Source organism: Fusarium oxysporum, chromosome IX, assembly GCF_013085055.1.
Source record: "Fusarium oxysporum Fo47 chromosome IX, complete sequence".
Taxonomy (NCBI): Eukaryota; Fungi; Ascomycota; class Sordariomycetes; order Hypocreales; family Nectriaceae; genus Fusarium; species Fusarium oxysporum.
In genome coordinates this window covers 2,640,174-2,656,622 of record NC_072848.1, presented here as the reverse complement: position 1 = coordinate 2,656,622, position 16,449 = coordinate 2,640,174, and the positions used below count along the sequence as shown (strand labels likewise).

Here is a 16,449-nt window from a genome sequence, read left to right as displayed (position 1 = left end):
CCAATTTTTATGAGGGATCTCCATGGGGAAAAGAGGAGGTGAGTTGAGATCGTTGTCGTTTGATACTGCTCTCATACCAGAGATTGTCAGACAGTGACAGTTGTTATTCAATGTTGGTGTCAGTGGTAATTCAGAGATACAGTGAAGGATGGAATCACCCGTTGGAATGGAAAGTTACCCTGTCAACTCCCGTGTTCAACATCGGAGCATTCAGTGTAACCCCAGACAAGAGAATAAAGAAGAACCCCTGGTTCATTCCGAGACAATAACCTTAACGTTTCCACAATTCCCAAGTCCATCTCCGAATTCTGGTGGTCAGACATCTCCAAGGTGCATGTGGTGGATACGCTTAAACGCCCGCCCACCATCGTCCTCCCTCCATCCAAGCTTAGACCGGCTCCTCAAGCTCAGAGGATGGGGATGAACCGGGGATGAGCGATGATCCTATCCAAACTCATCCGCCCCAGGTCTCACCTGCATCTCAATTGCCAAGTTATTTAATCTACCCTTGGCCGTTTCTTTTTTCTTGGCTCTTCAGTCCTTCACACTTTCTTCTCATCTTTGCATCAAGACTCATAAAATACAATGGATAACAAGGAATTGGGCCCTGACGTCCCTCAGGCGTCTCACAATGAGAAAGATGGTCTTGGCCATAGCCATGATCTGCCGCCCAGTGCTACAGGTCGTCGTGGTTCGACTGCCGTGAACATCGTTGAGAATCCACTCAAGGTACGCTTGGCGATCTCTTGGCTCATCGCCGAGCTTTCTTAGTCAAATCGCCAAGAAGCTCGGCGATGATGACCCCAACCCAATTGATATGATACTCACCTATCACTTCAATTGGCGTATACAATTTATCTTCAATTACTGACATTGATGTTTGTAGCGCGTCACACCTGAACAAGCAGCCCACGATGCGCGTGTCTTTGCTGAAACACATGGCCTCTCCGAACACGCAGAACTCTTCTCCCGCGCCGCCCTCGTCGCTCGCGACCAGGAGCAATTCAACATGGTCAAAGAGCTCAAGGAAGATGAGCGCCAGGCCCTCGAGTACGAGCGCGATCATAAATGGCACGGACCGAAGATGCTCTGGTACTCTATCTCTCTGTGTGCTATTGGCGCGGCGACTCAGGGTTGGGATCAGACTGGTTCCAACGGTGCCAACTTGTCATTTCCCCAGGAGTTCGGGCTTGATGAGGAGAACAGTGTTCGTGATCAGTGGATTGTTGGACTTGTTAACTCGATTATCTTCTTGACTGCTGGTTTGATGTAAGTCTATCAACTACAACCAGTTTGAGTGAGCAGTTGCTAACGAGTACAGTGGCGCTTTCATCGTTGATCCGCTGAACCACTACTTCGGTCGTCGCGGTGAAATCTTCATCACGGCCTGCTGTCTCACCGCCACCCCCATCGCCTCCGGCTTCACCCACTCATGGCAAGAGCTCTTCGCCGTGCGCTTCGTAATGGGCATCGGCATCGGCGCCAAAAACGCCACCGTCCCCATCTACTCCGCCGAGATGGCGCCCGCCCGCGTCCGCGGCGCCCTCGTCATGTTCTGGCAGCTCTGGGTCGTCGTCGGCATCTTCCTCGGCTTCTGCGCCAACGTCATCGTTAAAGACACCGGCAACATCTCCTGGCGCCTGCAGCTCGGCTCTGCATTCATCCCCTCGTTCCTTTTGGGTGTTGGTATCTTTTTCTGCCCCGAGTCGCCGCGTTGGTTGATGAAGCATGGGAAGCATGCTAAGGGGTTTAGATCGATGCAGAGGCTGAGAGCGCATGATATCATTGCTGCGAGGGACTTCTACTACTCGTGGATTATTTATGAGGAGGAGTTGACTGTTGCGAAGGGTGCGGGATATTTCCAGCGTTTGTGGGATTGCTTTGCTGTGCCTCGCATTAGGCGCGCGAACTATGGTGCTTCTACCGTCATGATTGCGCAGCAGATGTGCGGTATCAACAGTAAGTAACAGTCTCCCTGTGATGGTTCAATCACTAACAGTCTCAGTCATTTCGTTCTACAGCTCCACTATCTTCCGAAACGCTGGCTACACAGCTGTCCAGGCCTTGTATGCTTCTCTTGGATACGGTGCTATTCAGGTCATTGCTACTATTCCCACTTTGTTCCTCATTGACACCAAGGGACGACGAACTCTCTGCCTTATCGTAAGTCAATAACCATCATTTTCCCTCACATTTATTAATATCTCATAGACTTTCCCCTTCATGTGTGTCTTCTTGTTGGCCGCCGGTCTATCTCTCCTCAATCACAGCGGTAGTCGTGGTGCCCAGATTGGACCTGTCGTTCTGTAAGTCTCTCAGCCAATTTGATCAGGACGCATTCACTAATCTATCAGCTTCGTCTACCTCTTCACCATCGCCTACTCCCTCGGAGAAGGTCCTGTTGCTTTCCAATACTCTGCCGAAGTATTCCCAACCATCCAGCGTGAGCAGGGTATGGCCTGGGCTGTCTGCATCAACAACACCTTTGGTAAGTCTCCAAAACCTCATCAATTGACCGCCACTAACATGTCAACAGCTGGTGTCCTCGGTCTCACATTCCCTCGAATGACCAATGCCATGACTCCTACCGGAGCTTGTACGTTTTTCTTACCTCTTTTTGCATTGGGCATTGACTAACATGGTGCAGTCGGTTTCTATGCCGGACTCAACTTGATCGCTTGGGGCATGATCTTCTGCTTCGTCCGTGAGACCAAGCAACTTACCCTTGAGGAACTTGACCGTAAGTCACCTGAATATCGTCTCGTCAAACTCTTACTAATGATTCATCAGAGGTCTTTTCTGTCCCTACCAAGCAGTTCATCTCTTACGAGACAAGGGTTTGGCTTCCATACTTCTTCAAGCGACATATCCTCCGCAAGAAGAGTGTCGTCAAGCCCCCGCCTATCATTGAGCGTGCTGAGCTGACCTTTGACTCTGCTTAAATGTGTCTATAAGTACACGATACTGTAACGTTGGGTCTAGGTAGTTAGGTGCTGGTACTGCAATGATTTGTCTTGATTGACGTTAGTCAGTTGGTGAGCAGGTTTCACGATTGGTCTTTCATGAGGTTCATGGAGTATATAGTCAAATGGTATACCCTTGGTACATCTATCGTCTTCAATACGTTTTTGTTCTTCTCTAGTGTTTATATGCCTTGTTGCATATCTAGCTATCGGTGAAGCTTATGATGCCGAGATAGACTTGACAGTACTTAGTCGTGATTCTATTGCTGCTCACGGCCAGCCTCCAGGAACGGTATGATGAGGCCAAAGCAACTCGCACGTAGCAACTGAAGCGATGTGCATTGCAGCCGACTACCTATTTGGCAACTAAAAGGTGAAAAAGTGTTCGTTTCGGCCTGGTCCTGGTCGCATATACACTGAGCGAAGAGGTAATGGCACACGGAATTAAGATGTCGCATACAATAAGATGCACTGCCAGGAACCTCGACATCAAGCGTACTTGACCAGCTGATTACTTTGGGTTCATAGAGCGAAAAATGAATTGATCAACAAATAAATTAACAACCAAAGCGCTATCTTAATGACTCCTATTTGATTTAATATCTTGCGACAATACTCAGTAGACATAGACAAACTCGTCGTTCTTGGAATCAGTGAGATCCATGAAGGCATTCTGTCCCAAACCATCCTCATCGTTATCCTGAGCATTCGCCACATAGTGATGCTCCATACTTAAATCCCTAATCTTAGCAGGCTTACCATTCTTGACTCTCTTCCTCTCCTGCATCTTATTCAAGAACATGAGATTGGCCAACTGCAAAAGAATAACACCAATCAAAGCACCAGTAATACCCATGGTCTTCGTAAGGCCAGGCTTGTAGTACGGCGCATCCTTGGAGCTGAAGAGCAAAGGTCCGATGATGTTACCTGCTGAAACACCAATGTTGTACAGCGACATGATGACCGACTTCTTGGTCGTACCAGCAATGTTGGAGATCATCCACGATACGATGAGGGGATTGCCGCCGAAGAGGAAGGCGAGCATGTAGTATGCTGCTAGGAGAGGAGCGACGTGATCGCGGTTGAGTTGGTGAAGCATGACTGCTCCTGCGAGGACGGGAAGCATGACGGCGATGAGGAAGGCGGACTTGACGCGGTATCGATGTGCGAGGTATGAAGCGGGGAAGATGACGAGGAGTTGTACAGCGCCGAAGGGAATGTTTAGAAGCGATGTAACGCCCTTATCGAAGCCGAAACCGCCAACGATGATAGGACCAAAAGTGTTGGTGACAGCGGCAGTGACATTGAGACACAAAGCCATGCTGATGAAGAGCCATGTCTTGGGTTCAATGAGGGCCTCGAAAGCTTGCTTCCAGATGAAGTTGCGACTTCCAGTACCAGTCTGATTGGCTCGAAGTCGTTCGATAGTCTGAAGCTTCTCGTGCTCGGTTAAGAAGCGCGCAGACGGAATGTCGTTGTCAAGAGCCCAGTAAACAACTGGTGATGTGATAACGGTGATGAGACCCGCAAAGAGGAAGAGGATGCGCCACGATGCAAGTGAGCCGTTAATCTGGCCCAAGCCAAAGGATAGCGCAGCAGCAAACATATTCGCAAGACCATTAGTTCCATACCAACAAGCAACCCGCATCGGCTGCTCAGCACGTCTATACCACTGCGACGTAATGACCGAAAACAGCGGCAAGCACGCAGCCTCAAACAAGCCCAGCAAGAAACGCGTCGCAAGAAGGCCCTGGTAGGTAGTACAAGCCGCCATGCACGTCTGCGCAGCACCCCAACCAAACACAAGACTAGCCATAAAAATTCGATGAGGAATCTTGACCATCAGCCATGAAGAGAAAGGGAGCCAGACGAGTTGTGCGATGGGCGCCATGGAGGAGACCATGGAGTATTCGTTCCCGCTGAGGTTTGTGTCTTCGCGCATGCCCCATACTGCGCCATAGCCGAGGACGGATTTATCGAGGATTTGAAGGAAGTAGACCCAGACGAGGATGGAGAGGACGTGTTTGTCGGTCTTTCGACGAAGGCGTTTGTTCTGAGAAATGTTAGACCAATATTGCGTAGTAAAGTGAACGAACGTACGTCTTCTTCTGTGACTTCAATGTGTTGAGCACCGATCATCTGGGCGACAGCATCACCATTTTGAGGATGAAGATCCGGTTTGGCGATCTGAGACTCAACGTCTTCGGCGTGTTGTTGAGAGGGAGCATCGTCACCCTTGAAAGTAGACATTGTGTTGAACTCCGCTAATTGTAATGAGGGAGTGATGTATGGATGAGGGAATGCAGATCTCAAATTGAGAAGAAACAATGGCCTTCTTATCCTTTAGCTATTCACCGGTCGACAGGAAGACCGTTAGTGTGTGACATAGAGTTTAAAGGCTGGTCTTGGACTTGGCTCCCCCCACGCGAGTCTGGGGAAGAGCGAGAATCTGGGGATTTGTGGACAGGCAGCGGGGTTAGATCCTCAGTGACGAGCGGTGAAATTTCACATGGTCGATCGTTACTGTCCAAGGCCGCTGTTTTCCATGGAATGGCGAGTCATGGTCGAAACCTTGCTTGTTCGTGCAATTATTGGCGGTTCGTATTGCCGAGTCCAAGATCAGCTTAGCGGATGGTGGTTTTGGCTCTGAGGATCAACGTCATTATTGGCACGTGGGGGTTGAAGATGCGGAGAAGATATGGGGAATGTGGCCGGAAGTGTACCGCGGTGTGGTTGACTGTCAACCTGAGTGAATGTGCATGGCAAGGAGATTTTGTGTGGGGGAAGATCTGGGTTGTTTGCATCTGATCTGGTTCGGCAATTGGGTATAGATCGCGGAATTGTTGAGAATTGGATCTTGTATTGCAGCGTTGACAATGGTTCCGACAGATAGGTGCGACGTTGAATGACTGCCATGTCATGCCCTGTCGCTTGAGCGGAATTAGTGCGACTGCGCTGAAGACGCCATGAAAACCGTAAAAACGCCGCTGTGATCAAGCTCCTGACGAACTTCCTGGCAATTGACATTTACCATCGGCAATTGACGTGGGGGTCCTGTTCAAAAGCCGCTTCTCATCTTCAGCTGCTATAGCCGTCTTCCCTTGTGATACTGTTCTCGCACGATCTAGACCGCGGTGTTATCTCAGATCGTTCTTTGCTGTTCACTGCGACCATTCGGATCCGAGCCTGAGAGCTTCGACCCGCTTTTAGTCTGGTTGACTGTCGACCCGGCATGGCGCATGTCTCAGATTTCACCTGTAAAGCCTCATGCTTCCAGCTCTAGCCATAGGAGATGCGCATAATCGCGGCTTATCAGAGCCATTTCTCTTCAGCCCAGCTTTAAGTGGCCTTGCCATTCTCTATCCCCCGCAGAAGCGGGCGGTAGCGAGACAGATTGATTGCATGTGAAAGGCCTGATGAGGTATGTCACATAGGGGGCAGTCACCCATCATCTGATCTGTCTGATCTAGAGAGTTTCGATCTTTGATCCAAAAAGGTGATCGAGCGAACCTGAATCCTTGCGATGGAGCTGAAGATGTGTGTCCTGCGTGTGCTTGTTGTTGTGTGCGGCACTCAGTCTACCCGCGTAACTGTCGCAATCGAAGACTACCATGGTGCATAAAACTTCTTTCTTTTGGTCCATCCACTGGCGTTATTCTAGTTGTTTCTGCCGACTACCACCCATTCGTTATCAAGATGTTTGGCCGCTGTATGAGATGGATTGTACAGGGTATGCAGAAAGAAGTGACAAGTCGAGGCAACGGTCGCGACGTCAATGTCGGCTCTTAGCTGCATCATTTCAAGAAAACCTGTTTCTCAAATGCATCTTTCAATAAATGTACCAGATATGACAAGTCAAAGATCTTACAGTTGTCGGTATTGATTCTTTGGCTGCGGAGTGGTTCCTGGTTGTTGAGGTAGAGCTTCAGTTGCTGATAAGATTGCAAGATACGCGGAGAAGAAAGAGGCAGCACGCTCGCACTTGAAGCTTTACTCTCGAAACCCCATTACATCGGAGTACATCACTCGTGTTCTTGATAGGGTAATTACTATATGATCCTACAATTCGAACACCACGGCTGTAACTTTAATCGGATGCGCTCTGAGGCACTCGACTGGCCAAACCTGAAGTATGAAGTCAGAATGCAAGCCAATAGAATAAAGGTTAAATTTCTCTCAGTATTAAAATGATGCACGCGTTTGACAGCATGGGATGATCCGGCCGATAGAGCCAAGTACCGATTGGGGATCACCGAGACATCAGCAAGAATAGACCACTCATGATTGGACGATTATTCACCTTGGTTCTTCCTCGTGCAGCTTCTGATTCACATACCGCATGGCTTAGCAGGAATGTTGGATCTCAATCGGCTTACCCCCACGCTTCAAGCCCAGCAGCTCAGCGGCTCCGACCAAAGTATCAGCTAACCTCAAAACGACGACGGACCGACGGCATTAAACCGTTCCTGCGCCCGCGAAACAATCCCCCCACGTTCTGTTCAGGTCCACTGTCTCCCCCGTGTTTATTGTCCGACATGCGAATCTGCCCAGAATGCTATTCAGTGAGGATTACCCCAGAATCTTCCCCGCAGATGATCATCGTTTAGACACGGATAGAATGCCGACAGTCGAGTCGGGCCGACGTGGGGGTCACACGAGATGACAAGTTCCTGACTTCATGGTTCTATGGGGTTAGATGTAACACTTGTTCGGCGTCTAAATCTGGGGTGTAGTTCGTGGACTGTCATTTGAGGAGGGAAGAATTGATGGGTTCGGCTACCACTTTACAGGCTTCAACTTGTAGTACTTTGAATGAGTAGTAACCATGACGAACATTTTGGAATCTTTGTTCTCTTTGGAGGGCCGCAAGGCTGTTGTTACTGGCGGGACGAGAGGCATCGGTCAAGCTATGGCCCTATCACTTGCAGAAGCAGGTGCAGATATCATTCTGGTTCAGGTAAGTGTTCCGCGCAGCTGCAACCCGCCAGACTGTCTGACTTCATCAAGAGAGACGAAAAGAACCTTGAAACAAAGAAATTCATCGAAAAGCTTGACCGACAAGCTTTCGTGTACACCGCAGATCTAAGCAATCAAGAACAAGTCGAGAATCTCAGTAAACGCATCCTCGCCGACGGCCACGACGTTAGCATCCTAGTAACTTGCGCCGGAATCCAACGAAGACATCCAGCGCATCAATTCCCCATGAGCGACTGGGATGAAGTCCTCCAAGTCAACCTCCGAACAGTCTGGACTTTATGCCGCGATCTGGGCTCCTACATGCTAACCCGCAAGCCCGACGCAAGCGGCCATCGCGGAAGCATCATCAACGTTGCGTCCCTCGTCAGCTTTCAAGGCGGTCTTACGGTTCCGGCGTATGCAGCAGCAAAAGGTGGAATTGCACAGCTTACGAAAGCGTTGAGTAATGAGTGGGCGAGTCAAGGTGTCAATGTCAATGCTATTGCGCCGGGATATGTTGCTACGGATATGAATGAGGCGCTGATCAATGATGAGAAGAGGGCTGAGAGTATCTTATCGAGGATTCCGGCTGGTAGATGGGGATGTCCTGAGGACTTCAAGGGAGTTACGGTGTTTTTGGCGGGGAGGGGAAGTTTGTATGTTTCTGGGGAGTTAGTTACTGTTGATGGTGGATGGATGGGACGGTAAGATCCAAAAGAAGGCATTACTGTTCACTCATAAGATTTAAGTTGACAATTAGTCACTATGTATTGGCAAACATGAACAAAAATTCCCATGGTGAGTTCATATTCTGTGTAGGTCTAGCCAGCGGATGAGACATTGCTTCAGCTATGACAGCAAGGCGTTTCAGGAGAGGTTCGGCGTAGACCAGCCGGAAATTGCAATGATGAGGGAGTTACTGCCACTGACTGCGGAGCGAGAAGGATATCTGCAGATGGAGCTAATGGCAATGTGACCAACTACCTACTCCGGCAATGGTGGAAAAATCACGGCGTTCACCGAGGCAGAGCACGGAAATAAACCCTGCATTTTGCGGCTCGTTACCCCAGATTTACGTAGTTCTTTAGTTCGTGGGGGGCACAGAACCTGTTTTTTCGCGTGGGGGTTCAGACCCATCTGACGATGTCGTGTTAGCCGAGAGGTTGTCGGCGGGGAAGCCGAGTCATGACGGTTAAAAAGTCGGGGAAATTCGTGTCTGTTCAGCTCTCGCAAGCTGAGGAATCACAACAATCAAGATGGCAAAGATCGCTTCTGTTAAGTATTACCGCGTCAAGCCGCGGTGGCTGATGGTTAAGGTCGTTGATGAGAATGGACAGCATGGATGGGGTGAGGCTACATTGGAGGGGCATGACCTTGCTGTTGAAGGATGCTTGGATGAGATGATCCCACGAATCATCGGACAAGAGGCAAAGTAAGCATTGCTATCTCGGAGCGCCATAATGAAGAGGTTCTAATGGGCGTGGCAGCGATATCGAAAACATCTGGCAAACCTTCTGGCGTCATGGATTCTACCGTGGCGGACCAGTCTTCATGTCTGCCATCTCAGGCATCGACATCGCGTTATGGGATTTGAAAGGTAACTTGCCAAAATATGCTCCTTGTATTATCTATCTAACATTGCCAGGCCGCAATCTCAAAGTACCTATTTATGAGCTCCTAGGCGGCAAAGTGCGCAACAAGGTTCAGGTCTACTGCTGGATCGGCGGTGATCGCCCGTCAGATATCGAAACAGCCGCGTAAGTAGCGACAACAACTCCAATTTCCAACCTATGCTAATAGCCTATAGAAAGAAGCGCCTTGAGCAAGGTCTCACATGCGTCAAGATGAACGCTACCGAAGATCTAGGCTGGATCGACTCCCCATCCGCCCTCGATAGCACTGTCGAGCGACTCAAACAGGTGAAGGCATTAGGCCTCGACGCAGGTCTTGACTTCCACGGAAGGTGTCATAAAGCAATGGCGAAGCAACTCGCACGAGCTCTTGAACCTCACAGGCCTTTGTTCATTGAGGAGCCCATTCTGGTTGAACATCCTGAAGCTATCAAGAAGTTATCTGACCAGACTGTCATTCCTATTGCCTTCGGTGAGCGTTTGTATACACGCTGGGATATCAAGCGATTTTTAGAAGATTCGAGCGTGGATATTTTGCAGCCTGATATCGCTCACGCGGGCGGTATTTCAGAGACAAAGCGCATAGCTACGATGGCGGAAGCTTACGACGTGGCGATTGCGCCTCACTGTCCGCTTGGGCCTGTTGCATTCGCTGCATCTGTTCAAGTAGCGCTGTCATCACCTAACTTTGCCATTTTGGAGATGAGCTTGGGGATGCACTATAATACCGAGGCTGGAGACATTGATCTCTTGACGTATCTCAAGGATCCAAGTGTTTTTGATCTAGAAGGTGGTCATGTTAAAGCCCCGACGGGGTATGGGTTGGGAATTGAGATTGATGAGGAGATGGTGGCTAGGATTGCGAAAGAGACCGCTCCGTGGCAGTGCAAGACATTTCATGGTCCGGATGGCAGTATTAGAGAGTGGTGAAGCAATAGTGTAAACAGCAGTTTAAGACATCACTTTATTCTGAAGGCCTTGTTCCATCTTGTGATCAATTCTTTCGGTCGCAACATGCTATCACTGTACAAGGTCTCGTGGCCTTTTGGTTCTACTCTGAGATCCCACTAAGCTCTCTGAATCTGGGGTAAGCGACCTCCGGGACATGCTCGGCAATTCAGGTCGGTATGCTTGCTGAACCCCCACGCTCTTGGCGATGGAGTCCCCGGAAATCCTGAATGAGGGGTCAAACTTAAACGGAAAAGCGTTCGCGAACTTGATGAGATGCTCTTGTATTTACATCTCTAAACCTGCTTTCTTGATTTACCCCGCGTTTAGAAAGTATTGTCAAGATGAGTGACAAGTCATTGGAAGTACTGGTCTATGGGCTTGGAGCGTAGGTTCTCATGCACAAGACTCAAATCATGACTGACTTTCATCGAGGATCGGGTCATTCTATGCCTTCATTTTAAGCCGCAGTGAACATGTTCACCTGACCGTCGTCGCCCGATCGAATTTTGAAGCCGTCTCTGCCAATGGTATCTCAATTGACAGCCAGAACCATGGGAATCACCACGTGAAACCTCACAAAGGTATGCAACACATAAGAACGCCATGAAGTCATTCTGATCCCGGCCATAGTCTTTCGAACTGTCGCCGAAGCTGGCCAAAAGTTTGACTTCATCATATGCACGAACAAAGCAGTCGACCAGCTCAGTACTGCTGCCGACATTGCGCCCGGCGTTGGAGATAACACCTCGATTGTCATCATCCAGAACGGTGTCGGGAACGAGGATGCTTTCCGTGAAAGGTTCCCGAGCGCAACCATCATCTCATGCGTGGTATGTGAGTTCTCTTGGCTTCTCATTCTGTGACTAATACCGGCAGACATGGGTTGGCGCAAGGCAACCAGAGCCTGGCTTCATAGCTCATACGACGTCCGAAGATATGCAAGTGGGACTGTACCCGAACGAAGCCGGAGATGAATCATGCGACAAGAAACATCTCGCTCAATTTGAGTCGCTCTTATCAATCGGAAAGACTATCTTCCAAATCGTCCCGAACATTCAGGTTCAAAGATGGGAGAAGGTAGTTTGGAACGCAGCGTGGAACTCTCTCACTGCTCTTACACTCATGGACACACACGCATGGCTCAGCTCATCAGACCTGTCGACTCCCATGACGAGAAAGCTTATGAAGGAAGTCATTGATGTTGCCAATGCTCTTGGTGTTCCTTTGGGGTATGAACTGATTGACAGGCTTCTGGAGAAGATCTTGGCGATGCCGCCTATTGGAAGCAGTATGAGGACGGATTATGAGAATGGCAAGCCGATGGAGGTTGAGGTCATTTTGGGGTATCCTGTTAGGAAGGGTAAGGAGCTTGGTATTGATGTTGCGACGATTGAGACTCTATATACGATCTTGTTGGCTATTAACAAGCGGCTCATAAGTGCCCAGAACAAATGAGTTCGTCTTTCAGTAGAGCATAAGCATAGCCCATGGAATGAAGAGAAATGGTTCTCGCGATGTTAAGACTGTGTATAGGCCCTAGGCACTCGTGATGTAGCTTCCCCTCACATGCCTTTGCACCACTATATCACGACACCCTCAGCCCATCGGCAAACCACGGCAATGGTTAAATCCGCATTGCAACCCCATTTCCCCTCAGATCGTGGGATGTTCGTTTAGTACCGATTGATGACTCGAGAGAATTCCCTTTTGGGCCATGCTCGCACCATACCCATGTCGTCGGGCTCCATCTGGGAACCCCCACGTTCTTCTCCTCTCGGGCTTGACCCCGAACCGACAAGTTCGCGGGGTCGCGTGGTCCTTTTTGGTGGCGGAATGGCTGATGACCTCCATTTAATGGAATTCTCCGCCTGATCTATCTTTTTGCTTACTTTGATTTCCTTCTTTTGTGCGTTCTGTTTGTCTTCAAAATGTCTGACTGCAGTGCTCGTCGATCGTCAAAAATGCCCCATCCAAATGATCTCCATCGCTCCACTCAATCAGCCTCAGCACCACCTGGAGATGCAGCGCAATTACCGCAAGGCCAGTGTCGTTATATCCTCACGATACCGGAACTAAAAGGTCATCGCTGCGGATGTATGGGCTTTCATCACAACACATCTCTTCCCGGCGCGACATGTTACTGTGGCCATTTCTCATGCTTCCACTCATCAACATCCCTAAAAACAAGTGAGGACATTACAGCTCTCAAGAAACGAGTACGAGAGCTCGAAGCGCAACTTCAGCAAAAAGGCAGCTACCAACTGGAGAATCTCGTCGGTCGCATTAGTGATTTGGAAGAGGCGGTGGAAGGGAATCAAGAAGAGGCGGCAAACCAGCTCAAGGCTTCGTATCAGAACAGTTCGGCTGCTTGGCAAGTGATAGAAGCACTGCAAGAGCGGATCAAAAGTTTGGAGAATTATTGTCAATTGTATTGTGAGCAGATGATGGCGACGAGGAAGGAAGTCAAGGAACTGTATAATCGACAACTGGAGATGATGGATGGAGAGGAGAGTTTGGAAGAAAGGATAAAAATGCTGGAGGATCCAGGGAACCTATTGCCGTTATTCCAGAGTGGGCAGATCAGTTCCGTGACTATGGATACGAGGTAGACATGGACTGGGTGGCATTATGGCAGCTACGGGGCGAAGGGGCTGGCTTCGTGTAGCTTAAGGACAAAAGCAATCGAAATATAAGCAGTAATAATACTAATTCACAATACCTTGATATTTACTCCAATTTATGGCCAGTCCGACTCATGCTTGACTTGTTTAAGGTGTCGTATGATTACAACATAGAGATATGACTACAGGCAAGCTTTCGATTTGCAAATAGCACTGAGTTTCGATTGGCGATGTAGAGGTTACGTTTATGAGCAACTTAGCACGAATACCAATCTCATGGTACTCTTCCTAATCAGAATCCTTTCGTGTCTGTCAGTACACTTCATATTCTTGTATTTCTTAATCCTGGTAATTGCCAAAATAGCATTCAGAGAGACATCACGGGCATCTATGTTCTAGGCATAAAGATGTTATTTTATAACACTGTATAAGCTGCCTAACCTGTAGTCTTTGCTGTTACTTGCAAGGACTACCGGCTCTACCATCCACAGATTCCCTCACACCCTTGCCACCCGTCTACATTTCCATAAGTTAATATTATTAATATCATAATAAAGCTTCTTATTATTAAAGTAATATAAGAAATCAAGTAACCTATATCACTTAACTTGCCTAATATGGTTTAGTCTTAAGCCTGATTTAAAAGTAATACTTTCTCTTAATACTGCCGCACCACAACAACGCTTTAATCACAATGTGTGCGTTATGAGAGACAATCTATATAGCTCCTAGGCACCTGTTGGGGGGGACTTTAAATAGGCTTTCCATATTGTCTTGCGTTTCATTTCAAAAACGCGCCTCAGATGAGCCGAGGAGGTTCCTGCCTCAAAAAGGAGAGTTTATAATAGGGAGTAAAACTTCAAGATGGCTTCGGGGCAACTTTTGCGCCGATTCCGCTGACAAATTTCCGCCCTTCTATTTAAATAGTGTTAGCCCCAATTAAAGCAAATGCCGCTCAACATTAATTTGCATGATAGGGTTTATGCTATGATTTTCAATCCTTACCCAAACCCTGAGCAACAAAGAAATGCACAGTCTAGCTAAACACAAAACGCGGCAGGGTACGCATAGTTGCTGGGAATGTAAGTCACTCGCACCTAGGCTCGGGACCATAGTTTCCCTGCATCCAATATTGATATTTTCCAGGCCGACGACGCAAAGTTCGTTGCCGTTTCTCATCCTCAGATGACCCAGCTTGTATACCCTGCAGGAGTCGGGGCTCAGTCTGCCGAAGCCAAGAGTTGGACGATCCGCAAGAGGCTGCGCAGCTCTCGATCAGACAATTGGCGCAGCGACTTAGCAGTGTCGAAGATATGATGAAAAGTCTAGCGCAACAAGTTACAACGACGACCCGGTACTCGGTGCCATCGATCTCGACCCTGAGCGCAGAATACGCATATCAGACAGACCGGACCATGCGACAGGGTCCCACCGCGATATGGCCTACCAGTCCCGGTGCTCATCCTGCCATGAGCCATATAGTTGAGGTCAACAAGGCTTTATATGAATCGTTCCCTTCACCTTCGGACATCAATGCTATAGTCAATAGTAGTGCTGGTCCAGGTTATGTTACAACGCTATTCCATTGCCATGCAGACATTGTTAAAGGAAAATCAGAACCACCAGCTGCCGTTTCTTCAATACCATCAGCAGAAAACAGTCCAGTAATGTTAGCCAGGCGCCTTTTACAGCTTGCCATCTGCATGCAACAGCTTTCTCCGCATTTCGACGCGAGCAGACTTTCGTTGCGTGGTTCCATAGAGGCTAACATGTCGTTCATGGTGAACAATGTCGACCAACATGTTACCGTCAAGGACGACATGGTGGCAAGCTTGGCTGGCCTAGAATGTTTGCTGCTACTCGGTTACTGGCACTCTAACGCTGGGAATTTGAGAAGAGCTTGGCTGATTTTCAGAAGGGCGCTCAGTATTTCTCAGCTGTTAGGTCTGGATCGTTTGACTACTGCGGGATCACCCGAGATTCATACCGGTGAAGACTCTCCAGGTGCATTTCTTCCCTCTCCGAAGATGTTGTATTACAGAGCAGTCTCCAATGACCGTCGTTTATGTCTATTCCTTGGCTTTGTTCCGGATCACAAAGATAACTCGTTTGTATCACCGAAAGCAACAGAAAGAGACGAAGACTGGGAGAAACTAGACAAACTCCATACAATAATCTCAGCAAGGGTTATGAATCGGACTAGCATGGATGCAGCACAAGCCTATACTCACACTCGAGAGGCCAGTCTCGATATGCATGATGGAGCGGCACTTCTAGGCCAGTCTTGGTGGAATTTGCCTATACTTAATCCCGAGGCTTCGCCAATCGACCTCGCTCCACTCATAGGCAGGCTGCTTCTCCAGATGAACCATCATCTTCTCTTGATACTTCTCCATGTACCATATATAATCAACTCAACAGTCGAAGGCAGCGAGTACAGTAGGAGAACATGTATGAACTCTAGCCGCGAGGTTCTCGAAAGATATGTCGCTTACCGCCAGATTAACGATTCGATATTCTCATGTCGTCACGTGGATTATACAGCTCTTTTGGCAGCGATAAGTCTTCTTGTGGCTTACGTCCCTCAGCAAGCAACTGTTGCTGACCAGACCTTGGTAATGAAAGCCGACAAAGAGCTAATTGTGGAGGTAAAACGTCGGATGGAACATGTTGCGAGTCTCAACAGTGACGACGGCCTACCCATGGAATCTTCTGCTATCATTACAAAGCTTCTGCCTCTGCTGGGACCGGACCAAAATGCAGAGACATATTCCGAAGAATATATATACTCATCAATTCAGCTAAATGTGCCATTCTTTGGCAGGCTTCGCATCAACAAGCGACCCATGAGCCAAACTGCGCGAATAAAACCCGACACAATCCCACTGGTGAGCTCAGATGAGGGAGACGGTACTCGGCAGATTGAGACACTCGAGGAACCCGGCCTACCAGCCCTACAATTTGAGCCCCAAGACGAGCTTATAGGATTTGCCCCTTTGGCTGGACCCGAAGATTGGACACTACAAGGTGTCGATGCGGCATACTGGTCGCTATTTCAGAATTAAGGAGTTAGTCTAGACACTGGTATTTGGAGAAGATACATCTCCAGAGTGAAAACGTGGCTGAAGATAAGGTAAAAGTATTGCTAATTTGTTGACTACATATATTGTCCTATATGTTTATATATAAAATTGAACTATATGGAGAGTTTGATAAATGGAAGTCTGCCTTATTGGAGAAGTGAGAAGATAAAAACATAGATAAAAGAATTGAATGAGATAGGAATACAAAGATTCCTGGTTGGCTCAGTATGGTTGAAGATTCAAG

At 48.4% G+C, this 16,449-nt stretch overlaps 6 protein-coding genes across 6 annotated transcripts; 5 read left to right on the top strand and 1 right to left on the bottom strand.

Annotated features, from left to right (window-relative positions):
• The first annotated feature begins 497 nt into the window (after positions 1-497).
• FOBCDRAFT_323210 (and other transporter-domain-containing protein) lies at positions 498-3,107 on the top strand. The gene is made up of 9 exons (XM_031190573.3): positions 498-729; positions 887-1,269; positions 1,322-1,959; positions 2,006-2,163; positions 2,212-2,306; positions 2,355-2,488; positions 2,537-2,596; positions 2,648-2,740; positions 2,791-3,107. Exons 1-9 carry the CDS (start codon positions 586-588, stop codon positions 2,940-2,942), a joined length of 1,857 nt encoding a protein of 618 aa, XP_031034558.2. The 5' UTR covers positions 498-585; the 3' UTR covers positions 2,943-3,107.
• Positions 3,108-3,501: 394 nt separating this feature from the next.
• FOBCDRAFT_231896 (major facilitator superfamily domain-containing protein) lies at positions 3,502-5,250 on the bottom strand. The gene is made up of 2 exons (XM_031190572.3): positions 5,064-5,250; positions 3,502-5,016 (listed from the first exon to the last, which is right to left on the bottom strand). The coding sequence occupies exons 1-2, from the start codon at positions 5,211-5,213 to the stop codon at positions 3,580-3,582; spliced, it is 1,587 nt and encodes a 528-aa protein (XP_031034557.2). The 5' UTR covers positions 5,214-5,250; the 3' UTR covers positions 3,502-3,579.
• Positions 5,251-7,724: 2,474 nt separating this feature from the next.
• On the top strand, positions 7,725-8,703 carry FOBCDRAFT_253161 (uncharacterized protein). Its single transcript, XM_031190571.3, has 2 exons — positions 7,725-7,920; positions 7,971-8,703. The coding sequence occupies exons 1-2, from the start codon at positions 7,789-7,791 to the stop codon at positions 8,625-8,627; spliced, it is 789 nt and encodes a 262-aa protein (XP_031034556.2). The 5' UTR covers positions 7,725-7,788; the 3' UTR covers positions 8,628-8,703.
• A 472-nt stretch (positions 8,704-9,175) lies between these two features.
• Positions 9,176-11,956, top strand: FOBCDRAFT_298797 (enolase C-terminal domain-like protein; the record flags this gene model as incomplete). The annotated part of the gene is made up of 8 exons (XM_059611939.1): positions 9,176-9,351; positions 9,407-9,516; positions 9,565-9,676; positions 9,727-10,463; positions 10,829-10,886; positions 10,934-11,082; positions 11,132-11,331; positions 11,378-11,956. 8 exons carry the CDS (start codon positions 9,176-9,178, stop codon positions 11,954-11,956), a joined length of 2,121 nt encoding a protein of 706 aa, XP_059465866.1.
• Positions 11,957-12,429: 473 nt separating this feature from the next.
• FOBCDRAFT_298794 (uncharacterized protein) lies at positions 12,430-13,153 on the top strand (the record flags this gene model as incomplete). Its single annotated transcript, XM_031190567.3, has 1 exon — positions 12,430-13,153. The coding sequence occupies one exon, from the start codon at positions 12,430-12,432 to the stop codon at positions 13,108-13,110; it is 681 nt and encodes a 226-aa protein (XP_031034552.2). The 3' UTR covers positions 13,111-13,153.
• Positions 13,154-14,081: 928 nt separating this feature from the next.
• FOBCDRAFT_323204 (uncharacterized protein) lies at positions 14,082-16,439 on the top strand. The gene is made up of 2 exons (XM_054706915.2): positions 14,082-14,204; positions 14,269-16,439. Exons 1-2 carry the CDS (start codon positions 14,150-14,152, stop codon positions 16,185-16,187), a joined length of 1,974 nt encoding a protein of 657 aa, XP_054562890.2. The 5' UTR covers positions 14,082-14,149; the 3' UTR covers positions 16,188-16,439.
• Positions 16,440-16,449: the final 10 nt, after the last annotated feature.

What these genes read in the sequence shown, in the direction of transcription:
- FOBCDRAFT_231896 (XM_031190572.3), bottom strand. Translation starts at nt 5,213, where the DNA reads ATGTCTACTTTCAAGGGTGACGATGCTCCCTCTCAACAACACGCCGAA. An exon ending in TTGAAGTCACAGAAGAAGAC is followed by an intron (nt 5,017 to 5,063) that starts GTACGTTCGTTC and finishes AACATTTCTCAG; the next exon opens with AACAAACGCCTTCGTCGAAA.
- FOBCDRAFT_323204 (XM_054706915.2), top strand. Translation starts at nt 14,150, where the DNA reads ATGCACAGTCTAGCTAAACACAAAACGCGGCAGGGTACGCATAGTTGC. An exon ending in TACGCATAGTTGCTGGGAAT is followed by an intron (nt 14,205 to 14,268) that starts GTAAGTCACTCG and finishes GATATTTTCCAG; the next exon opens with GCCGACGACGCAAAGTTCGT.
- FOBCDRAFT_323210 (XM_031190573.3), top strand. Translation starts at nt 586, where the DNA reads ATGGATAACAAGGAATTGGGCCCTGACGTCCCTCAGGCGTCTCACAAT. An exon ending in TTCTTGACTGCTGGTTTGAT is followed by an intron (nt 1,270 to 1,321) that starts GTAAGTCTATCA and finishes TAACGAGTACAG; the next exon opens with TGGCGCTTTCATCGTTGATC. An exon ending in CATGACTCCTACCGGAGCTT is followed by an intron (nt 2,597 to 2,647) that starts GTACGTTTTTCT and finishes AACATGGTGCAG; the next exon opens with TCGGTTTCTATGCCGGACTC.
- FOBCDRAFT_253161 (XM_031190571.3), top strand. Translation starts at nt 7,789, where the DNA reads ATGACGAACATTTTGGAATCTTTGTTCTCTTTGGAGGGCCGCAAGGCT. An exon ending in CAGATATCATTCTGGTTCAG is followed by an intron (nt 7,921 to 7,970) that starts GTAAGTGTTCCG and finishes GACTTCATCAAG; the next exon opens with AGAGACGAAAAGAACCTTGA.